Genomic DNA, 18085 nt, shown 5'->3' with positions numbered 1-18085 from the left:
CATCAATGATCTCTCTGACTCTCTTGAAAATCCTCTCTATCTCTTTGCTGATGACTCCACTCTCTGCCGCTCCATTCCTCTTCCCTCAGATTGGCAGTCTGCAGCCTCCTCACTCTCTGCAGACCTGGACAAAATCACAGACTGGGCAAACAAGTGGAACATGTCTTTCAATCCTGACAAATCTCACACTCTTACAATGTCTCTCCGAAAAGACCGACTGGACAACCCTCCCATCCACTTTCTGAATAATCCTCTCCATGAAGTTCTGTCACTCAAGCTTTTGGGTCTCACTATCTGCCATTATCTTTCCTGGGAAAACCACATTTCAAATCTGGCCTCCAAAGCCAGTCGCCGACTGGGCATCCTCCATCGTGCGAAGTCCTTCCTTGGCACACCTGAGCTCCTCACCACATACAAGGCTTTCATCCGCAGCTCAATGGAATACTGCTCTCCCCTCTGGGCTGGTGCTCCTGCCTCAAACCTAGCTCGTTTTCACGCTGTTGAAACCATAGCGTTCAGAATCATTGGAATCTCCCGCGATGAAGCTAACTCCAAGGGCCTTTCACTCACTCACCACAGGCAGGTTGGTGGTCTTTCCGTCTTCTACCGACTCCTCTCTGGCCTTCCCCCCCCCCCAGTTCTCTCTGGGCTCTATCCCCCAAATATTCCTACAGGCCGCACAAGATCTGCCTGCAACCCCCTTATGGTTAAACTGCCAAAATCAAGACTCTCTGCTCAGCTTCACTCGTTCATTCCTCTTTTCTCCCACCTCTGGAACAAACTCCCTCACTCTCTTCAATCCCACTCCACCCTCCAGGTCTTTAAAACAGCTGTTCACCACCATCTCTTATCTTCCCCCATCCAAAACCTTGATCTTTTCTACCCCCGCTAATTTCACCCCAAATCCACTTTTTTGAAATACCAACTTTTGTCCGGGAAGTCCTTGGTGTCCTTGTGTTTTATACTTCTCCCACCCCCCCCCCCTTCCCACGCCTCCTCCCCCCAAGCCCTCTCCCTCCCACACATCTCCCTGCTCTCAAATGTTATGTTGTGTGCTTCCCCTTCTCTCCCCATCTTGTCCTCCGCTCCCTCTTTTTATATATTTGTTTGTCTGGTTGATTTGTTTGTGAAATAAATGTTAGCTCTTTCACGAGCCTCGATTCAGTATACAAAAAAATTTTAAAAAATTAAAAATCTAGGATGGTGTGACCCACCTTCACGAAGTCAGGGCCATGTCAGAGTTGGAGAAAGAGAGAAACAGGGACAAGAAGGAAATGGACGGTCCTTGGGGACCAATCGGCACTCTGACCCTAATAAAGCGCTGACCTGACGAATCCGGGCAGCAGGACAGAATGGGGAAGATTTTGCCCCCGAATTGCATTGGGGGGAGGAGGGGGAAGGGTTCGACCACCATGAAGAAGCATCCGCGATATTTAGTCAAGTTTGATTGAAATCCCTTCTCTCGTCCACAAGTTGTTGTGGTAACCAAGATTTTAAATTAAAGGTCACATGACCATGGTCCCTTTGACCTTTTCAACCCAAAATCGAACCAGTTCATCTTTGCATTACAGTACATACCAATTTTGTTATCATACCAATTATTACAGTTCATACCAATAAGCCAATCCCATAAGCGGTTATTCTGGAAACGAAAGTCTGGTACGGACCGACAACCGGATGGACAACCGTCCTGCGGAGGCATAAAAACGTGCACTGCATACTAATTTTAATAATAAAATACTCACGATCACCTTGCTGTTCTACCTGAGCTAAATAATTGCTGATTAATTATACCTGAGATTTTTCAAGTATATTGCTTGATCTTGTGCGTTACTCTGTCTGTTTGTCTGTCTGTGTGTTTGTTTGTCTGTTTGTCTGTCTGTCTGTCTGTCAGTCAGGCGCCTACAGGTCACAATTTTCAACCGATCTTCACGAAATTTCACCAAATGGTAGTGTTGATCATAAGCAAGAAGCTTATTGTTTTTGGGATCAAAAGGTCAATAGGTCAACATAGGCCAAAGTTCACCAACTTTGTCGAATTTCTAAAATCCTCAATTTTCATCCGATTGCCTTGAAATTTTAAGAAGATTTGTGCTACTTGAGCCCGTGGACATTCAGACTTTTCGCATACATCGAAGCCTGTATCTTTGCGTATTGACACGACGGTGAATAAACTATCATGCGATTTAATTCATGTGTGTGCATTATTATTATCTATGGATTGATACTTATTGTATCAATGGATTATCATGTATTCATCGGATTCATACCGCTGACCATAATACCAAGCTTCCCTACTCTACATTCACTATGCTATCCCTGGTCATCATGCGGTCCCCATATGCATCTGGAGGCATTTTTAGTGTCGCTCCTCCCTTCATCCGTTGTTTTCCAGACAACCACGAAACGTCGTCAATAAGCAGTATCCCTTCCATATGCCAAGCTTTCCCATTTTCGATAGGATATCTCTGATGGTTTCGAAAATATTTTGGGTTAATTTCGGAGAAATTCATTGAATTTTACAGTAGGTACGTACGACAAAAGTACATTTTTTTTACATTTCCGCTGTATGATGTGTGCGTAAGTAAGAGCCTTCAAAACTGACAGGGCCACAGAACCATGGGAGGTCTGTGCCTAGCATAAATTCCTAGGCTGAATTATATGTACTGACGGAGATACCAGGCCGCAAATTCGGCACCGGAGCTAAAAACCCTCCTTTTTGACTCTACATGACCCAGTTTGACGTGGTCGTTCACAGAAACTGGCAGGATTTCAGAGTTAAACTTTTAACACAAGGTCAGGCATGTTGTATACAATAAAACAATGCATAGAAATCGTAGTCCCACGAGTTCGGAACGAAACTCATTTTTTGGCACTATTTCAGGCCTCAGCTTGAGGGCTACATGTAGATCAAATTTGTGCAGCCTCTTTCTAATGGTGGACTCGTGCACTTTGACATCAACAGTGGCACGAGTTACCTGTAGATCCCGTGATGACATTCTGGGGTTCTTAGAGACTTCTTTCAGCATCTTGCGGTCTGCTCTCGGGCTGAACTTGCTGGGGCGGCCTGGCCTGAACAAGTTGGCAGTTGTTTGGAATCTTCTCTACTTGTAGATGATCTTCAGGACAGTCGAATGATTGATTTCAAATTGTTTGGAGATCTTTTTAAATCCCTTCCCAGACTCGTAGGCATCTATAACCTTCTTTCTGAAGGCCTCAGAGAGCTCTTTTGATCTAGGCATGGTGACGCCGCACACTTCAACAAGAAAGAGCAAACCAAACTAAATGTCTGAGGTTTAAATAAGACAGGTTCCTCCAAGATCCTCTCTAACGATGTTCTAATCATTTGCACCTGAGCTGGTGCACCTGATTCTAATTTTAGGTGTTTGAAGTACTGATAAATGTAGGGGTGTACTTACTTTTTCCACATGCGAAATTTGCTTTTATGTTTATTTAAACTATACAATGGACTACAAAATGTAAATGTTTCATGATATTTGTTATATTATATCACCTTTATCTCTCAATATTGTTGAAATGAAGATCAAATATCTGTATGTTGAAATATGTTGAAAAAGTCAAAACTTTACATGGGGTGCACTTACTTTTTCACGTGACTGTAAATCCGACATTTTCACTAAGTCACGTCCACCGTCCAACAACGTGACAGCTCTGATCAATTTGAATACAAATAGATTGTCCAATGTTTTCAAAAGGCCTTCAATAACCTCGCTTCAAAAAGGGAGAAACTCGCTGAACTCATGTGATACTAGTCTGAATTAGTAAGTAGGAAATAGTGAGTGGGAAATTCTTGTGATTAATATTTAAAACTCAAATATTAGCATAAGACAGAATGGCACGTTACCATTATGGAAGCGACAGACTGATGGAGCAAGAACACAAAGGTACACTCGGCCTTTGAGATACAGACCCTTACCAATTTGGTGTGACATCTGTAAAACTCTTCTAAAATCAGGATTTTAGAATGGAATATAAATGTCTGGATGATCCTCTCAGGACGCTTGTTATCCACTTTGCGTAAGCCCCAGACAACTCTCCTCTGTTTGTTGTAAAAAGGTGGGATTTTTTTTCATGCACCCACCTGATCTTATCCACGTATTTGATTGCTAGTTTCCAAACATTTCTTCTTTGATTCCACATCATTGAGCTCTCCAGCCGCTGTCATCATACAAAACCCCCCTTTCCCCTCCTCTCCCTATATTCTAAAATCCTGCTTGATCTTACTCCTGATTTGCATGAACTTTCTAACCATATACTCGTATTTTAACAACTCACAGAGAGATCTATGATCCTCGATATGTTTGAGTGTTGGAGATGCAAAATATAAACAGGGCAGGTGGATTTGTCTTGTTCCTTTTAATATTCATCCTTATACTCTGACTGCATTCCTTCCACTTGCCTTAATCCATCTAGTTGAGTATATTTTCAAAATTGTCATCAGTTTAAATATACGTACAGTATTCCTATTGGTGACTCGTTAATTATTTTAATGTGTGAGGGAAATATGCGGGTGGAAGATGGCATCAAATCGGTGGAGATGGGCTGAGAAGTGACACTTTGAGGCTACAGTTGAGCAAAGCTCACCATAAATTCACCGAACAACTGACATGTGCAATGCATGTTAAATAATTATAAATTACCAGCAAAGGTGTTTTCTCTTCAATTTAGGGGATCTTAGGTGGTAGCGGCTAGGGTGCCAGCTTAGGATCCTAGGATCCCTAGTGGCTAGGGTGCCAACTTAGGATCCTAGGATCCTGGGTTCGAATCCTGGTCGATCGCTGAATTAACGCCAGGGGGGTTGACTCAGCCTGTCATCCTTCCGAGGTCGGCTAATTGAGGACCAGTTCACTGGTAATTCCCTGGTTGTCGTAAAAGGCGACAAAAAGGGTTGGCGGCAGGAAGGGCATCCGGCCGTAAAACATTGCTTCAAAAAGGGGACCGAAAAACAACAACCACCACGGTCCCCGAAAAAGGCCAACCCCCGCTTGCGGGGAAAAAATGGCCTCTAAAGGTGGTTTAGGTGGTGCTGCATTTTCATAGTTAAATATTGTTAAGGACCTGGCCCAGGGGGTAAAATGGGGATAGTTTAAAGTAGTTATCTCATAGTGCATGTACAGTAAATGTAATATAATCACTGCAATTAAATAAAAGATGTCGGGCACGTGTTTATAAATATCTAGTCGCCCCACCCAAGTGTTTGTATCTACACCCCACCTTTTCCCCCTCCCTACATTCTTGAACGTCGACCATTGTAGTCTGTCCTTGTTTCCTCTTTATTCTTGAGGTTACAGCCAATTGGCATAGCCCATAAGTGCTGTCATGGAGTCAATGTCAGAACACGGGACAAGGAAGAGACACAACCATACATGGACATCCGGTATGATCAAGAACAACGGACCACTCGTGGTGTGGAAATTCCCCGGCTTGCCCTGCCAATCAGCGCAGGCCATCGATCTTCACCTGACAGGCAGCGTCGACCAATGGGTGTGTGCCGCTGGTGGTCCAACGCATCCCACTGACTTGATATAAGTCCGCACATTGCGCTCTCTCCTCGATCCTGCATGGTTTTGTGGTGCTTGGTGCTTTGCAGTCTGGTTTGTGGCACAAGTTCTGGTGAGCAGCAGGCACAGTTGTGGAAGTATGCACTGCGAGGATGGGCCCGGACCAAGATTTACACCACACGTATGAGCTTGGCACCACGGAGCAGCTCTCTTCTCTTTGCCCCGTCTATTCTCTCTCTGTCTTGCCACCTCTGAGTGCATGCACTAAGTTATTCGTTTAAGCCGTCGTCGTCCCGAGGGCATATTGGATTATTTTATTTCATATTCATTTTTAACTGTCTGTTATCACCGTTTCATGGCTGTGCTCTTCCTTTTTCTTATACTGCCCCCTCCCCATTTTCTGGTAATAAACCCTTTCCTTGTTAATGCAAACCGTATGTGTGGTCATTGGGAGTGGGCGTAGCAAATTGGCAAATTAATCAATCAGACAGACAGATCGGATTTGTGCTGAAGCACCTGCATAAAGCGAAACACTTAGCGGGCTCACTCGGCCATTCTTGGTAGTCGGATTCACTGCGGTCGTGTATTTTTAAATGCTGATTTGCACCTAAATAAACCAGCAGACACAGGGACATTGCTGACCCTTACCCGCCAGTGGCACGATCAATCGTCGTGGAAGACACGCAACAGTTACAATATATTTTTGTTCCTCCTCAAGTTGCCCTAAGGGGATTAAGCATAAACCACAAAGTGGAGAAAGTGTGGAATGACATCACGTGTTGACTCGACCAGGTGGGGCAGACAGGAGTACTCCCTCCCTGGAAATAATTAATGCGCTATCTGGGTTAAAAAAAAATTGCGTTGATAAGAGGATAGTGACATCATAATTCTCTTGAAACCTGCTCCATTTCCAGAAGCTGCGAATACAATCCTTAATACTGGATTACGAACCGGCAACCTCTGAGATACAAGTCTACTAGTCGTGTCCTTATCACTAGACTGTACCACTGTAGCTTTTCCGGTGTTCTAGCACAGCATTGTGGGTGTATTATTCCCAGAGTAATTGTTTAATCACTGCAACAATGGTTTAAGCAAATTAAGATTTCGCAACATTTCTGTTTTTTTATCTCTCTTGTTATGATAAAAACATACTACACCTTCTGCATGTTTGTCTATCATCTCTGCAGGAGGCTGAGATGCGATACCAATCGGTAACCTTCCTTCAACAGTTGATTCGTGGTCGAGCAGCACAGATGATGGTAAGGTGCTCCAACTGTTTGAGTTATGCATTTGAAACTGAACATGCCATTTTTTAATGACTAACTAACTGAAGCACCCTGCTTAGCGGGGGTGGGGGTGGGGGGAGTGTAAGTGGGAGGGGAGGAGGAGGTGGGGGGAGTGGAAGTTGAAGGAAGGGGGGAGGTGAAGGGAGAGGGAGGGGAAAGATATACGACATATACATCTTTGGGGGTGGCTTTGACCGGCCCCTCCGTTTTGTGGGGCGGAGGGGGGAAGGGAGGGAACAAAAATTTACCCGTGCTCAGAGTGCTTTAACCTCGGTGTTGCCCAGGAAAAAAGGAAATTGTAATACCCTCTGCCACGAACACCAGGTGGCGGTACACATTTACATGGAGAATTTATGACCCTCCCCCGGCCCTCCACAACCTGCATGACTCCCCCTCCTCCTCTCCCCCTCCCCCGCCGCCCCCCCCCCCCCACACACACAAAGTTGTATTTTATTTGTACCCTGAGTGAAGTATACAAGCGATTATATCTGGAATACCCGGCGTTGCTCAGGCAAAAAAGAAACATTAACATATTTGATGATGGTCAGGAAGAAGATGAAGACTCACCACCAAGTTCAACCGCTTCCGGAATTTGAATTCTGCTTCCGGAAGTCTGATTGAATCTGGTTTGTTTGATCATTTGTGTTCAAATGCCTGGTAATTGTTTTGTATTTATTTATGCATATGTATATTTGTATGTAACTGTCATTCATTAATCAAAAAGGCTTATGCAATATAGAGCGTTTTTTTTTTAATCCACCAAAAAATCGACCTTTTTTGCAAATATTCTCAAAAAAAAAAAATTGGTCTAAAACACTCCCTGGCACTCACTGACAACCCCCTGAAAGTTTGATGAAGATCCGTTTAGCCAGCTCTGAGAAAAATGGTGACATACACATACACACACACACACATACATATATATACACACACACACACACGGCTCTCTTATTCGTTTCGATGTGTGAATTATATAATTACCAACCCGCGATCTGAGGTAACTCGGCTAAAACTTATTCGATTTTCACCAAATAAAGTTTATGAGTGGCTGCACAGACCCCTACTTCTCACTAAAAGTGGAAACAGAATGCAAATTGGAGTTAAAATAAACCTGTGAGAGCAGCCTGCATATATTGCACTGTGTGAATTATATAATTACCAACCCGCGATCGACATTTTTTTCAAATATTTCAAAAAATAATAATCTTTTTTTGTCTATAACACTCTGTCTAGTAAGTGCTATAACACTTTGTCTAACACTTTGTCTAGTAAGTGCTTTGTCAGCACTTACTGACAAACCCCTGAAAGTTTGACGAAGATCCTTTCAGCTTCAGCCATCTCTGAGAAAAATGGCGACACACACACACAGACAAACAGCTCTCTTATATAGTAGATGTGAAATAGATTATCATAAAAAAACTTTAATCCAAAGTCCAGGTGGGAAATTCAGTTGCTTCATAGGCCGGGAGTTGCATCATGTGCCATCCCTCAAATGTAAAGTGCAGTGTCCATTCTGCTACAGTTAGTTGGTTGACATTAAATATCTCACAGTGCCTTTCGTGTCATGAAAGACTTGTGCTAAAAGCTCCCCCTCAGCCAACTCCACAATATGGTGGGAATAATTGGGGTCGTTAAATAAGTAGTTATAGTAGTAGTTGTAACCCAATGACTGAGCATAACTCCACTCCATTGAGGAAAGCCATAATGGCACAGATGTGATAGGCCAAATGGTGTTTCCTATTCCATCATCTCCATCTCTCTTTGAGTCTTGTCCTTACTTTAATCTCCTTTACACATGTTTTGGGAAGCATGAAACTGGATGACCCAAGTTGAGATATCTGTATCAAGTCAAGACCCTTACATGTGTCCTCTCTCTCCAGGAAGCAACTAGCATGTGGCCCGTCGGCATTCCAATGTGCAAGCCACAAGTCTTCGGTCATGAAAAGATCGACGACAACAACAATGGCCCTTGTATTGCACTTGTCGGATAATATGTGCATTTTGTGTCTGTTATCATGCTTGCAGGCATATTACGATTTGCAGAAGCGAGGTGACCTTATTGCAGAGATGAGAAGTACCCACGGCCTGCAGCCGGAGGAGCAAAGGCAGCAGAGGCTGGAGCAGCGACACACACTCGCCTTGCAGCGAAATCAGTCTCTCCACCTCCAACAAGTAATCACCGCAAAAATACTCGTCAAGTGGAATCTGTCGTATTATACACTCCCATTCTGCTTCACAATGTTACTTGAATTGTTGGGGTTCAAACCAAGCATTCTAACAATTAAAGGGGATTTTCTATGTTGTGTACAATAAGGCTCAAACAGAAAATAAACATTTGATCACGTGCTACACAAGACAGTTTCATTGAAGGTCAAAACGTTGAAATAAATAAATATACAAGTGAATTACCCAAAGAGATATTTTTCTTTCTTCTCTCCTCTCATACCCCCAGCTCCCCATTTTGTTCCACCTTTCTTTCTACAACCTCCTTCCTGCTTTTTTTTTTTCTTCCATGTTCTGCTTTTCCTCCTTCACCATTTGGTTGTCTTTCCTCCTTTTCACTGCTCCCCATTTTCTCTCCCTATAGTTTCACTGCCATTTGCCTTTTTACTTGCTTTTCTTCTTTCTATTGCCTTTCCTGTTTTATTCGGCCTTGACCTTCATTATAATTTCGTCTTGCACTGCTATTTCTGTCTTTGCTTCTTTTTATCTTTTCCAGGAAAGAGATGTGCTGTGGAAAGTCAGGAATTCCTGCATGAGTGAAGTAAAATAGAGTGTTTTCTGGCTTTATTTATTTCTTGCATTTGCTGTTAGGGGGCAATATAGTTATGTACACATATTCTGGTTGAAATTTGAGATAATTTAAATTGGCTTTCTTTCTTCCATGGAACTGACTCCATGTTTACCCCATGCCGCTCCCTCTTGTCTTTCAAGAGTGCTGACCTTCGTCACCTCATGCTTTTTCCCATACCCACCCCTACTCCCGTTGACACATTTTGCCCCTTTCTTGTTTTGCTCTTTACTTTTTTGCCAATTGACTACTCATTTGTGATGGTCCATGCATTTCTTTGTCTGCCTGTTTCACACATTGACCCTGTGTAGTTATGACAGCAACAAGAGGAAAAGAGACAGAATTTAATAGCTTAAATCCCTCTCTTGCAGTCTCAGCGAGTCTCGGCTCTGCTCTTGGAGGTCGAGGGAGCTATTACCTCGTCTATACTGACCCATCTAGCCAATGAAATTGTCTTCTATTTGGCCGAATCAAAAGCCAGTTCTCTGGCTGAGCAGGCGCTCAAGCTACGTGGCTTGCGTGAGGCATGGGAAGCAGGATGCAGGCAGCAGGAAGAGAGAAGGAGGCGGCAAACGGAGGAGTGTTTCAGACAGGTAAGACCCATGAAACCTTTATTTATTGTCCTTTGTTTATTTTGGAATGTAACATGAAGTTAATAGGATATCTTCTCCCAATAAAATACATTTCGCAGTTATATCCCCAGTGACACTGAAACACATTCCTGTGGTATGCTCAGATGTGCCAGTGAGAATTGAAGAATAAAGCAGAGCTAAATATTGAAGGGGAATGATGACATAAACTAAATATTAAGGAGATATGGAGAGTAAAGCAGAACGAAATATGAAGGGTCTGAATGATTACACTGAAGAGTTTGAGTTAGAAATGCGTTGGTACAGCTTCTGCGCACGAGTTTCTTATTACCCCATGCATGTAGGTCAAAGCGGGGTTAAGCAATTGATTCACTCTATATGTCCATCAGTCTGTTTCTGTGATCAACGACCACTTGTTTTCGATTGAATTATATATTTTGAACACTGTAGACCATGAATTGTAACATGAATCAGAACAGAAACCTGCATTTTAGCAGAAATTTGGTTCTGAATTTGGCAAATTGTATGGAGTCTGGTCCCGGGTGCAAATGCACACAATGTGGTAAAGCAATTGTGTTTTGCAGTGAAAGAAATGAAAATCATTCAAAACAGGAAACATTGTTTTAGGGGATGTCATAAAGGACACAATAAACAGCACGAATAAATAATTTAGCGTGTGCATCAACGGCGGTAAATTTCTGATTCAATGGTTTTTGGGGTTTTTTCTACAGCCTTTAAAACTTTTTTAAATTTCAATTGAATGATATATTTGAACACTGTAGCAACAAATGACCTTGTTTAGCAGTAGCAGTTTAGCAATGACCCTTCAGTTTAGCAGTACTTGTGCAAAATGTACACCGTCTCGACCAATCAAATTTGACGCATACTGTCATACAACAATAATACGCATAATCCAACAAGCATAACAACATAATAATAACTACAACTGCCACTTTATACTGCCATCTGCCACTGAAGGAATGACCCATGTCGTGCTCTTTACCTTTTGTCCTCACGAATTTGCTCGGGATGGGGGTGGAGAGAGGAAATTGGAGGAGGAGGGGGGGGGGGAGAGGAGAGAGGTCTTGGGTCGGTGGAGGGGGTGAGATGGTTCTCAGGGTTGTGGTGGGGGGAAGGAAGGGGGTTGCTCTTGCGGTTGAGGGGAGGGATAGGTTTCTAGGAAGGGAGAGGGATATATTGAGGTCGGGGTATGGGATTGTAGAGTTGAAGAACTAACAGCGAGTGGAGGAGTAGGGTGTCAGAGAGTAGCGAGAGGGGGCATTGGCCTATACACTGTCCCCCTGCTTTGATACAACCTAGCTTTGATCTGACACGTGACCCATGATGCCTCTTTTAAAAACTGGATTTACAATTTGATTTTAAAAATTAAATTCAAAGGAATTCAAAAAGAAACCTCAGATTCAAAATATATATTTTAAATGGCTGCAAGACAACCGATGGCATTTAAATTATCAAACTATATTCTGAAACACTCGATCATGTGCGTGAAGTTTCACATCAATCTTGTAAGCCGTTTTGGAGATGATAAAATTGTAAGGTTTCTTATTCTTCAAATAATTAAGACATTCTTGTTGCCAGACAGTGCGACCGATCACATTGAAATTTAAACGTGTATTCCCCTCAACGAGTTATAGACCTCGTAACACGCTGTGTTCAATCCAGTTATTACGTATACAGTTGACCCTCTCCTGGGAATATCGTCGGTATCAATTGGAGTGGTACCTAAATAATCTGAACACGAAGTAATAATTGTTTACACCTTGGGTCCACAGGATAAACTGGGACACCCCCGAGTTTAGCGAGGCCTCATACGTCTCTCTATGACACGGGATTCACAAGTTATGGACCCAGTAACACTACGTGTTCAACCTATTTATTACTTATGCAGTTGACCCTTTTTTCCTGGTGGTCATCATTGGTATCAATTTAATTGGTATCTAAGTAACTTCAACATGAAGTAATAATGGGGTGGGGTGCTCCCTTGGGTTTAAGGAAGGTTTCAAGGAAAAACCAAAGGAATATTCGAATATGTAATGATCCTCAAATTAAGGATGTCCTTGGATTTAGGAACTTGAAATATTTAAGTAAATCCTCAAATCCTTCCTTAAGAATGTTTTACGGAACTAGGCCTTGTTCAGGTGCTACTCCTCTACCCTCAAACCCATGCAGGCAAAGCCAAGTGAGCCTTATTAAAAAAAAAAAATTCAAAAAGAGCCCAGATTCCAAAAAATAAAATAATTATGGCTGTCAGAGCATGCGTCCAATCAGGATGAAATTTAAAAACTGTATATCTTTATAACCCTATTTGTGAATGTCTGTTTGTTCGGTTGTGCCTCATGGACAGCCTAAGGAAGTGACTTGGAGAGGGAAGAGGTGGTCCGTGGGGGGTAATTTTTCACAACAAAAAACATGGGCACATTAGATTTAGACTAGGGGCGTGCCCAATGGGCGTGGCTTCCTCTGACGATAAAAAGCCCACTACACACACATGACTGACTATTTATTTTCTCGGGCAACGCTCGGTAACTCTGCTAGTTGTACATATAGAGGTGCAAAGTTTTGTTTTTTTCGTTGTTTTTTCCCCCCAGATGGCGCCTGTTTCACGTGACCAATGAACGTCATAATGAGCATTAAAAATTATATAGGAGGAGGTGCTCCTATGGGGAAAAATTTGTGTCAATCGGACCAACCGTTGCAGAAAAAAAGTATTTTTAAAGGGACTAAACCTGTAAAATCTCGACAGAAGAATAATAATAATTACAAGAACAATAGGCTTCTAGTGGGAACCTCACTGAACACTTAATAATAATCTTAACAATAACAATAAGGTATCAGTCTGAAAGGCATGTGGTACCTTAATAACGCAACAAGAAAGAATAACAATTAATAGGCCTTCCGTAGTTGATTCAGCAATTATCTAACTCCACAAGACTTTACACTTGAAACAGTACGGTATCCCACTTGAATATCACACTGAACTATGGCTAATGGAATGATCTGATATTGCAGTCTATTAGAGTACGGGGGACCTGGAATGACAATCTATGACACAATGTATGACAGGCACCTAGCAATTCAAACACAGATACGACTTTGTTCAAAAGATCTGTTTGCTTTAGTGCATCATTTTCTCAAAGATTGTTCCAAAATCGTCAGTTTCTCCAATAAGATTTGGCAGAAGGCACAGCTCTGGACTTCCTCAAAAAGGCACCTAACAATGCAGCAATATTTAGAAACCTTACTTATTTGGGTTATTAGTAAAATATTAGTTTCATGAAACTGAACTAAAAGCTTGAAGACTTGTTACTTCAAGCTACTCTTCTACTGACTTCTAATCATTGTTAATTTTGGCTGTGCAAACGAGGAGATGCAGCCACAAAGTTTGAACTTCTTCAATACCTCGTCAATTCTTGCGTGCATGCAGGTGGTACACGTACACCAGAAGTGTATCAAGGATTTCCTTCAGCCACTTATGGTGCATACTGGCTGGGTATGTGCAGAGCGCCAAGCCGAGAGGGAAGTGAGCGAGTGGTCAGCTCGAATCCATCAAGAACCTGATCGGTGAGCATTACTGACAAATTGTGCCAGGAAAATGGGCTTTCACGGGGACAGGAGCGTTCCCCAACAAGAAAGTTGCATATATGTTGAATTAAGGTGCTTTTAACCATCAGGGCAGTGGGAGATATGTGTAAATGAATGCTTTAGGGATTGAGAGTGAACATTTAGGGGCCTTCCAAATACAGCATATGCAGAGTGGCGGACATTTTAGTGCCTCTTCCATCCACAATATGCCTCATATACATGTCCTTCCCTCCTATCTCTATACTGCTATATCTTCTCAACCTCATCATCCACTCCAATCTCACAATCCCTTCTTTCCCTTCCTTTTCTCCATTTTCCCTCCCACAAGAGTAATTTTCACTGATTACAAGCGTTCATAATTTTATTTGATTAACTGCAACATACATTTTAAAATAATTGTTGTAGTTATTTGAGCATTTACCTTGCTATTACTTAGTTAGCTTACTTTATTTGCTGTACCAATGCAGACACGGAAAGCGCGAAGCAGAAGAGTTTGTATCCGAGCTTGTCCATAGCTTTTTGCTGCCAGAAGTCGATGAGATTGTCTCTGGAAAGAGAGGTAAGCGTCCATAACATTGTAAAGCAGAAGCAAATCACAAGTTTTTATTTTATCATTTGAATATTATTCATTGCATTACTCATCAAGTATTATTAGGTGTACCAGAAAATAATGTTGTTTTTCAAAGAGGAATACACAGCTTAAAAAACGACATTACTTCCGGTGCAACTAATATTACTCAATGACTATAATTTGTAATAGAGTGAACAGAATTGCATCACATAATTTGACATTTTTATACATATATGAAACGAGTTTGCATGGATAATATTTTTGCACTCGTGACCCCTTTACCCCTCCCGGTGCTTTCTTTCCCTTCCTTCAACCACAGCAAAAAGCTCCGAACTACATGGTCGTGATACAACCTCAGACACTTCAGGTCCTTCCAGCCACCACTCTCCACCACCTCCTAGCCCAACACCTCGTTCTTGCTTACAAAATGTTCCAACAGACTCAATAAGCACTTCTCAACCACTTCATTCCACTGAAGATCCAAGCCCTCATGGCTTTCACCTTCCGCCACCATCGCCTTCTCGCATTGCAACTCATGCTGCCCTTGAATCCTCCATTTCTCAGATAGTCAATGAAATCCCTCAGAGACAATGTCTCTCTGATGATTCTCCACATCCAGGCCATAATGAGCCTCCCTCCACCTGATTCTTCTCCACCACGTAGCCCTTCTCCGTAACCTCCTAGCCATCAAGCTCTTCCCGATGAGTGACCAAAGTTGAACTTTTTAACCTAGTGACTATTCTTTGACCTAGTGGTTAAACGTTTTGTAAACAGTTACCTAATGCCTATCCAGCTCTTTTTGGGGACTAGTCCATCGTTAGTCCATAAAGTCTGTAATTTTCACCAGGTGACCTTCAGTCACTGAGCCGCTGAGAGACCTCGACTGCCATCCAGCAAACTGGAAAATAGACCTATATTATTACCCACTCGTTCAGCTAGAGAAATGAAACATTTTATCTCCAATAATATGAGCAAATACTTACTTAATGAACCTATAAAAGTGCCTTAAATGTTAAACACCTTGAATATCTCATTTAATAATGCTGTCTTTAACATATTGTTGTTTAAACATTAGTGTTTACATGTTGAATTTGCACAACCACCACTGGATGATAGTTAAACTAACTAATCAATAACAAGGAAAAATATCCGACATTGTACAAGCACAAGTAACTTCCCTGTTACGTTTGTTCTTTTGTTATGAGGTATGTAGTGCACACCTGGAATAAAGCAATATTATAATCACATCATTCCTGGATAGTTTATTCATTGCCTGAGCTGTATAAATATCAATTTGAATGCCAACAGAGTTTTAGCTGACTTTAATTCCCCCGCCCCCCCCCCCCCCCATTTCCTTTCCATGTATATATGTTGGAACCCATCTGTGGATCGGTCCCATCGGCCGATCGGTCTAACCCATCTGTGGATGCACGAGAAATGACAATGCAGACCCATCGGCCGATGGGTCTGCGCCATCTGCGGATGTGTTGTTCACCTTGAAGGAATGTGTATGCATCAATGGTGGATGAGTATGTTTATTTGAAATGTTTATTGAAATATATTTTTGAAATTTGAAATTTGAAATGTTTATAAAGCAGTCCGTGACATGTGGTTTGTCGATAACCGTTTGTCGATAAGATAAAAATAAGATAATGTCGCTCCATTTAAAAACGCTGGTCTTCTTCGCTGGTGGCACTGGCAGACTCAGCTCTCCATTGTTTATATAGCAATTCCTGGCATTTTATATAGCAACACATTCCTTCAAGGTGAACACCACATCCGCAGATGGCGCAGACCCATCGGCCGATGGGTCTGCATTGTCATTTCTCGTGCATCCACAGATGGGTCAGACCCATCGGCCGATGGGACCGATCCACAGATGGGTTCCAACATATACATACATCTGACTAGATCGTTTTGTTCAGTAAACCGATCATTTTAAATCACCCCAATTGAAAGCCCATTTCAAACTTCCTTCATGCCTTCAAATGCAAAGGGCTGCTGAGACAGCTTTTCATTGGCTAAGGAGTGCAATCCTGCACGGGTCGCCACTCTGACGCAGAATACTCAAATTGCTCATGCATTCTTCCCAGTAGGCTGCTGGTCATTTTGCACACCTCAGAAGGATGACAGGCTGAGTAAACTCACCTGGTGTTATGTTGACGGCAAGGCAGTTGCTCAAACCCAAGACCCTAAGACTGTAAGCAAGCTACCTTAACCATCGACCAACACCACACTCCAAGTTATTGGGCAATTGTTTTATATTGCTCACAAAATGTTGAAAAGCATATTCCGTTAACACCGATTCAAACAACCAAATTTATTCGTTTCAATCCATTTTGAGTACTTGCAGTGTCGTCCTTGCTCTCAAGGCAATTCCCCTCCAACAATAAGTGGCACATCGGATGCCAAGTCCATTCAAACGAATATACACAGTGCCGATAGACGCTAACATTTATCACACAAAAAAAACAGACGCACAAAACATATAATAAGGGTAGCGGGAGACAAGATGGGGAGAGAAGGGGAAGCACACAAACACAACCTTGTAACCTTGTAACCTTGTAACCTTGTAACCTGCCTTGTAACCTTGTAACCTTGTAACCTTGTAACCTGCCTTGTAACCTTGTAACCTTGTAACCTTGTAACCTGCCTTGTAACCTGCCTTGTAACCTTGTAACCTGCCTTGTAACCTTGTAACCTGGCCTTGTAACCTTGTAACCTTACAGCCTTGTAACCTTGTTGTAACAACCTTGTAACCTTGTAACCTGCCTTGTAACCTTGTAACCTGCCTTGTAACCTTGTAACCTGGCCTTGTAACCTTGTAACCTGCCTTGTAACCTTGTAACCTGGCCTTGTAACCTTGTAACCTGCCTTGTAACCTTGTAACCTGGCCTTGTAACCTTGTAACCTGGCCTTGTAACCTTGTAACCTGCCTTGTAACCTTGTAACCTGGCCTTGTAACCTTGTAACCTGGCCTTGTAACCTTGTAACCTGCCTTGTAACCTTGTAACCTGGCCTTGTAACCTTGTAACCTGGCCTTGTAACCTTGTAACCTGCCTTGTAACCTTGTAACCTGGCCTTGTAACCTTGTAACCTTACAGCCTTGTAACCTTGTTGTAACAACCTTGTAACCTTGTAACCTGCCTTGTAACCTTGTAACCTGCCTTGTAACCTTGTAACCTGGCCTTGTAACCTTGTAACCTGCCTTGTAACCTTGTAACCTGGCCTTGTAACCTTGTAACCTGGCCTTGTAACCTTGTAACCTGGCCTTGTAACCTTGTAACCTGCCTTGTAACCTTGTAACTTGGCCTTGTAACCTTGTAACCTGGCCTTGTAACCTTGTAACCTGCCTTGTAACCTTGTAACCTGCCTTGTAACCTGGCCTTGTAACCTTGTAACCTGCCTTGTAACCTTGTAACCTGGCCTTGTAACCTTGTAACCTGCCTTGTAACCTTGTAACCGGCCTTGTAACCTTGTAACCTGGCCTTGTAACCTGCCTTGTAACCTTGTAACCTGGCCTTGTAACCTTGTAACCTGGCCTTGTAACCTTGTAACCTGGCCTTGTAACCTGCCTTGTAACCTTGTAACCTGGCCTTGTAACCTGGCCTTGTAACCTGCCTTGTAACCTTGTAACCTGGCCTTGTAACCTTGTAACCTGGCCTTGTAACCTTGTAACCTGCCTTGTAACCTGGCCTTGTAACCTGGCCTTGTAACCTTGT

The 18085-nt window shown here is 42.5% G+C and overlaps 1 protein-coding gene across 4 annotated transcripts in view; it reads left to right on the top strand.

Moving 5' to 3' along the window:
* Window positions 1-15613, top strand: part of CFAP91 (cilia and flagella associated protein 91) — an 87041-nt gene extending 71428 nt beyond the window's left edge. For all 4 annotated transcript variants that reach the window (XM_078782235.1, XM_068122838.2, XM_068122839.2 and 1 more), the window contains 6 exons: window positions 6710-6781; window positions 8834-8980; window positions 9971-10192; window positions 13635-13771; window positions 14260-14351; window positions 14683-15613. In XM_078782235.1, coding sequence (XP_078638361.1) covers window positions 6710-6781; window positions 8834-8980; window positions 9971-10192; window positions 13635-13771; window positions 14260-14351; window positions 14683-15008 — 996 coding nt within the window. In that variant the 3' untranslated portion in view covers window positions 15009-15613. The remainder of the gene's footprint in view (window positions 1-6709; window positions 6782-8833; window positions 8981-9970; window positions 10193-13634; window positions 13772-14259; window positions 14352-14682) is intronic.
* Window positions 15614-18085: the final 2472 nt, after the last annotated feature.

Source organism: Myxine glutinosa, chromosome 7 (assembly GCF_964187855.1).
Source record: "Myxine glutinosa chromosome 7, kmMyxGlut1.1, whole genome shotgun sequence".
In the NCBI taxonomy this organism is placed as follows: Eukaryota; Metazoa; Chordata; class Myxini; order Myxiniformes; family Myxinidae; genus Myxine; species Myxine glutinosa.
The sequence above is the reverse complement of the archived record's forward strand: the minus strand, read 5'-3'. Positions and strand labels throughout refer to the sequence as shown.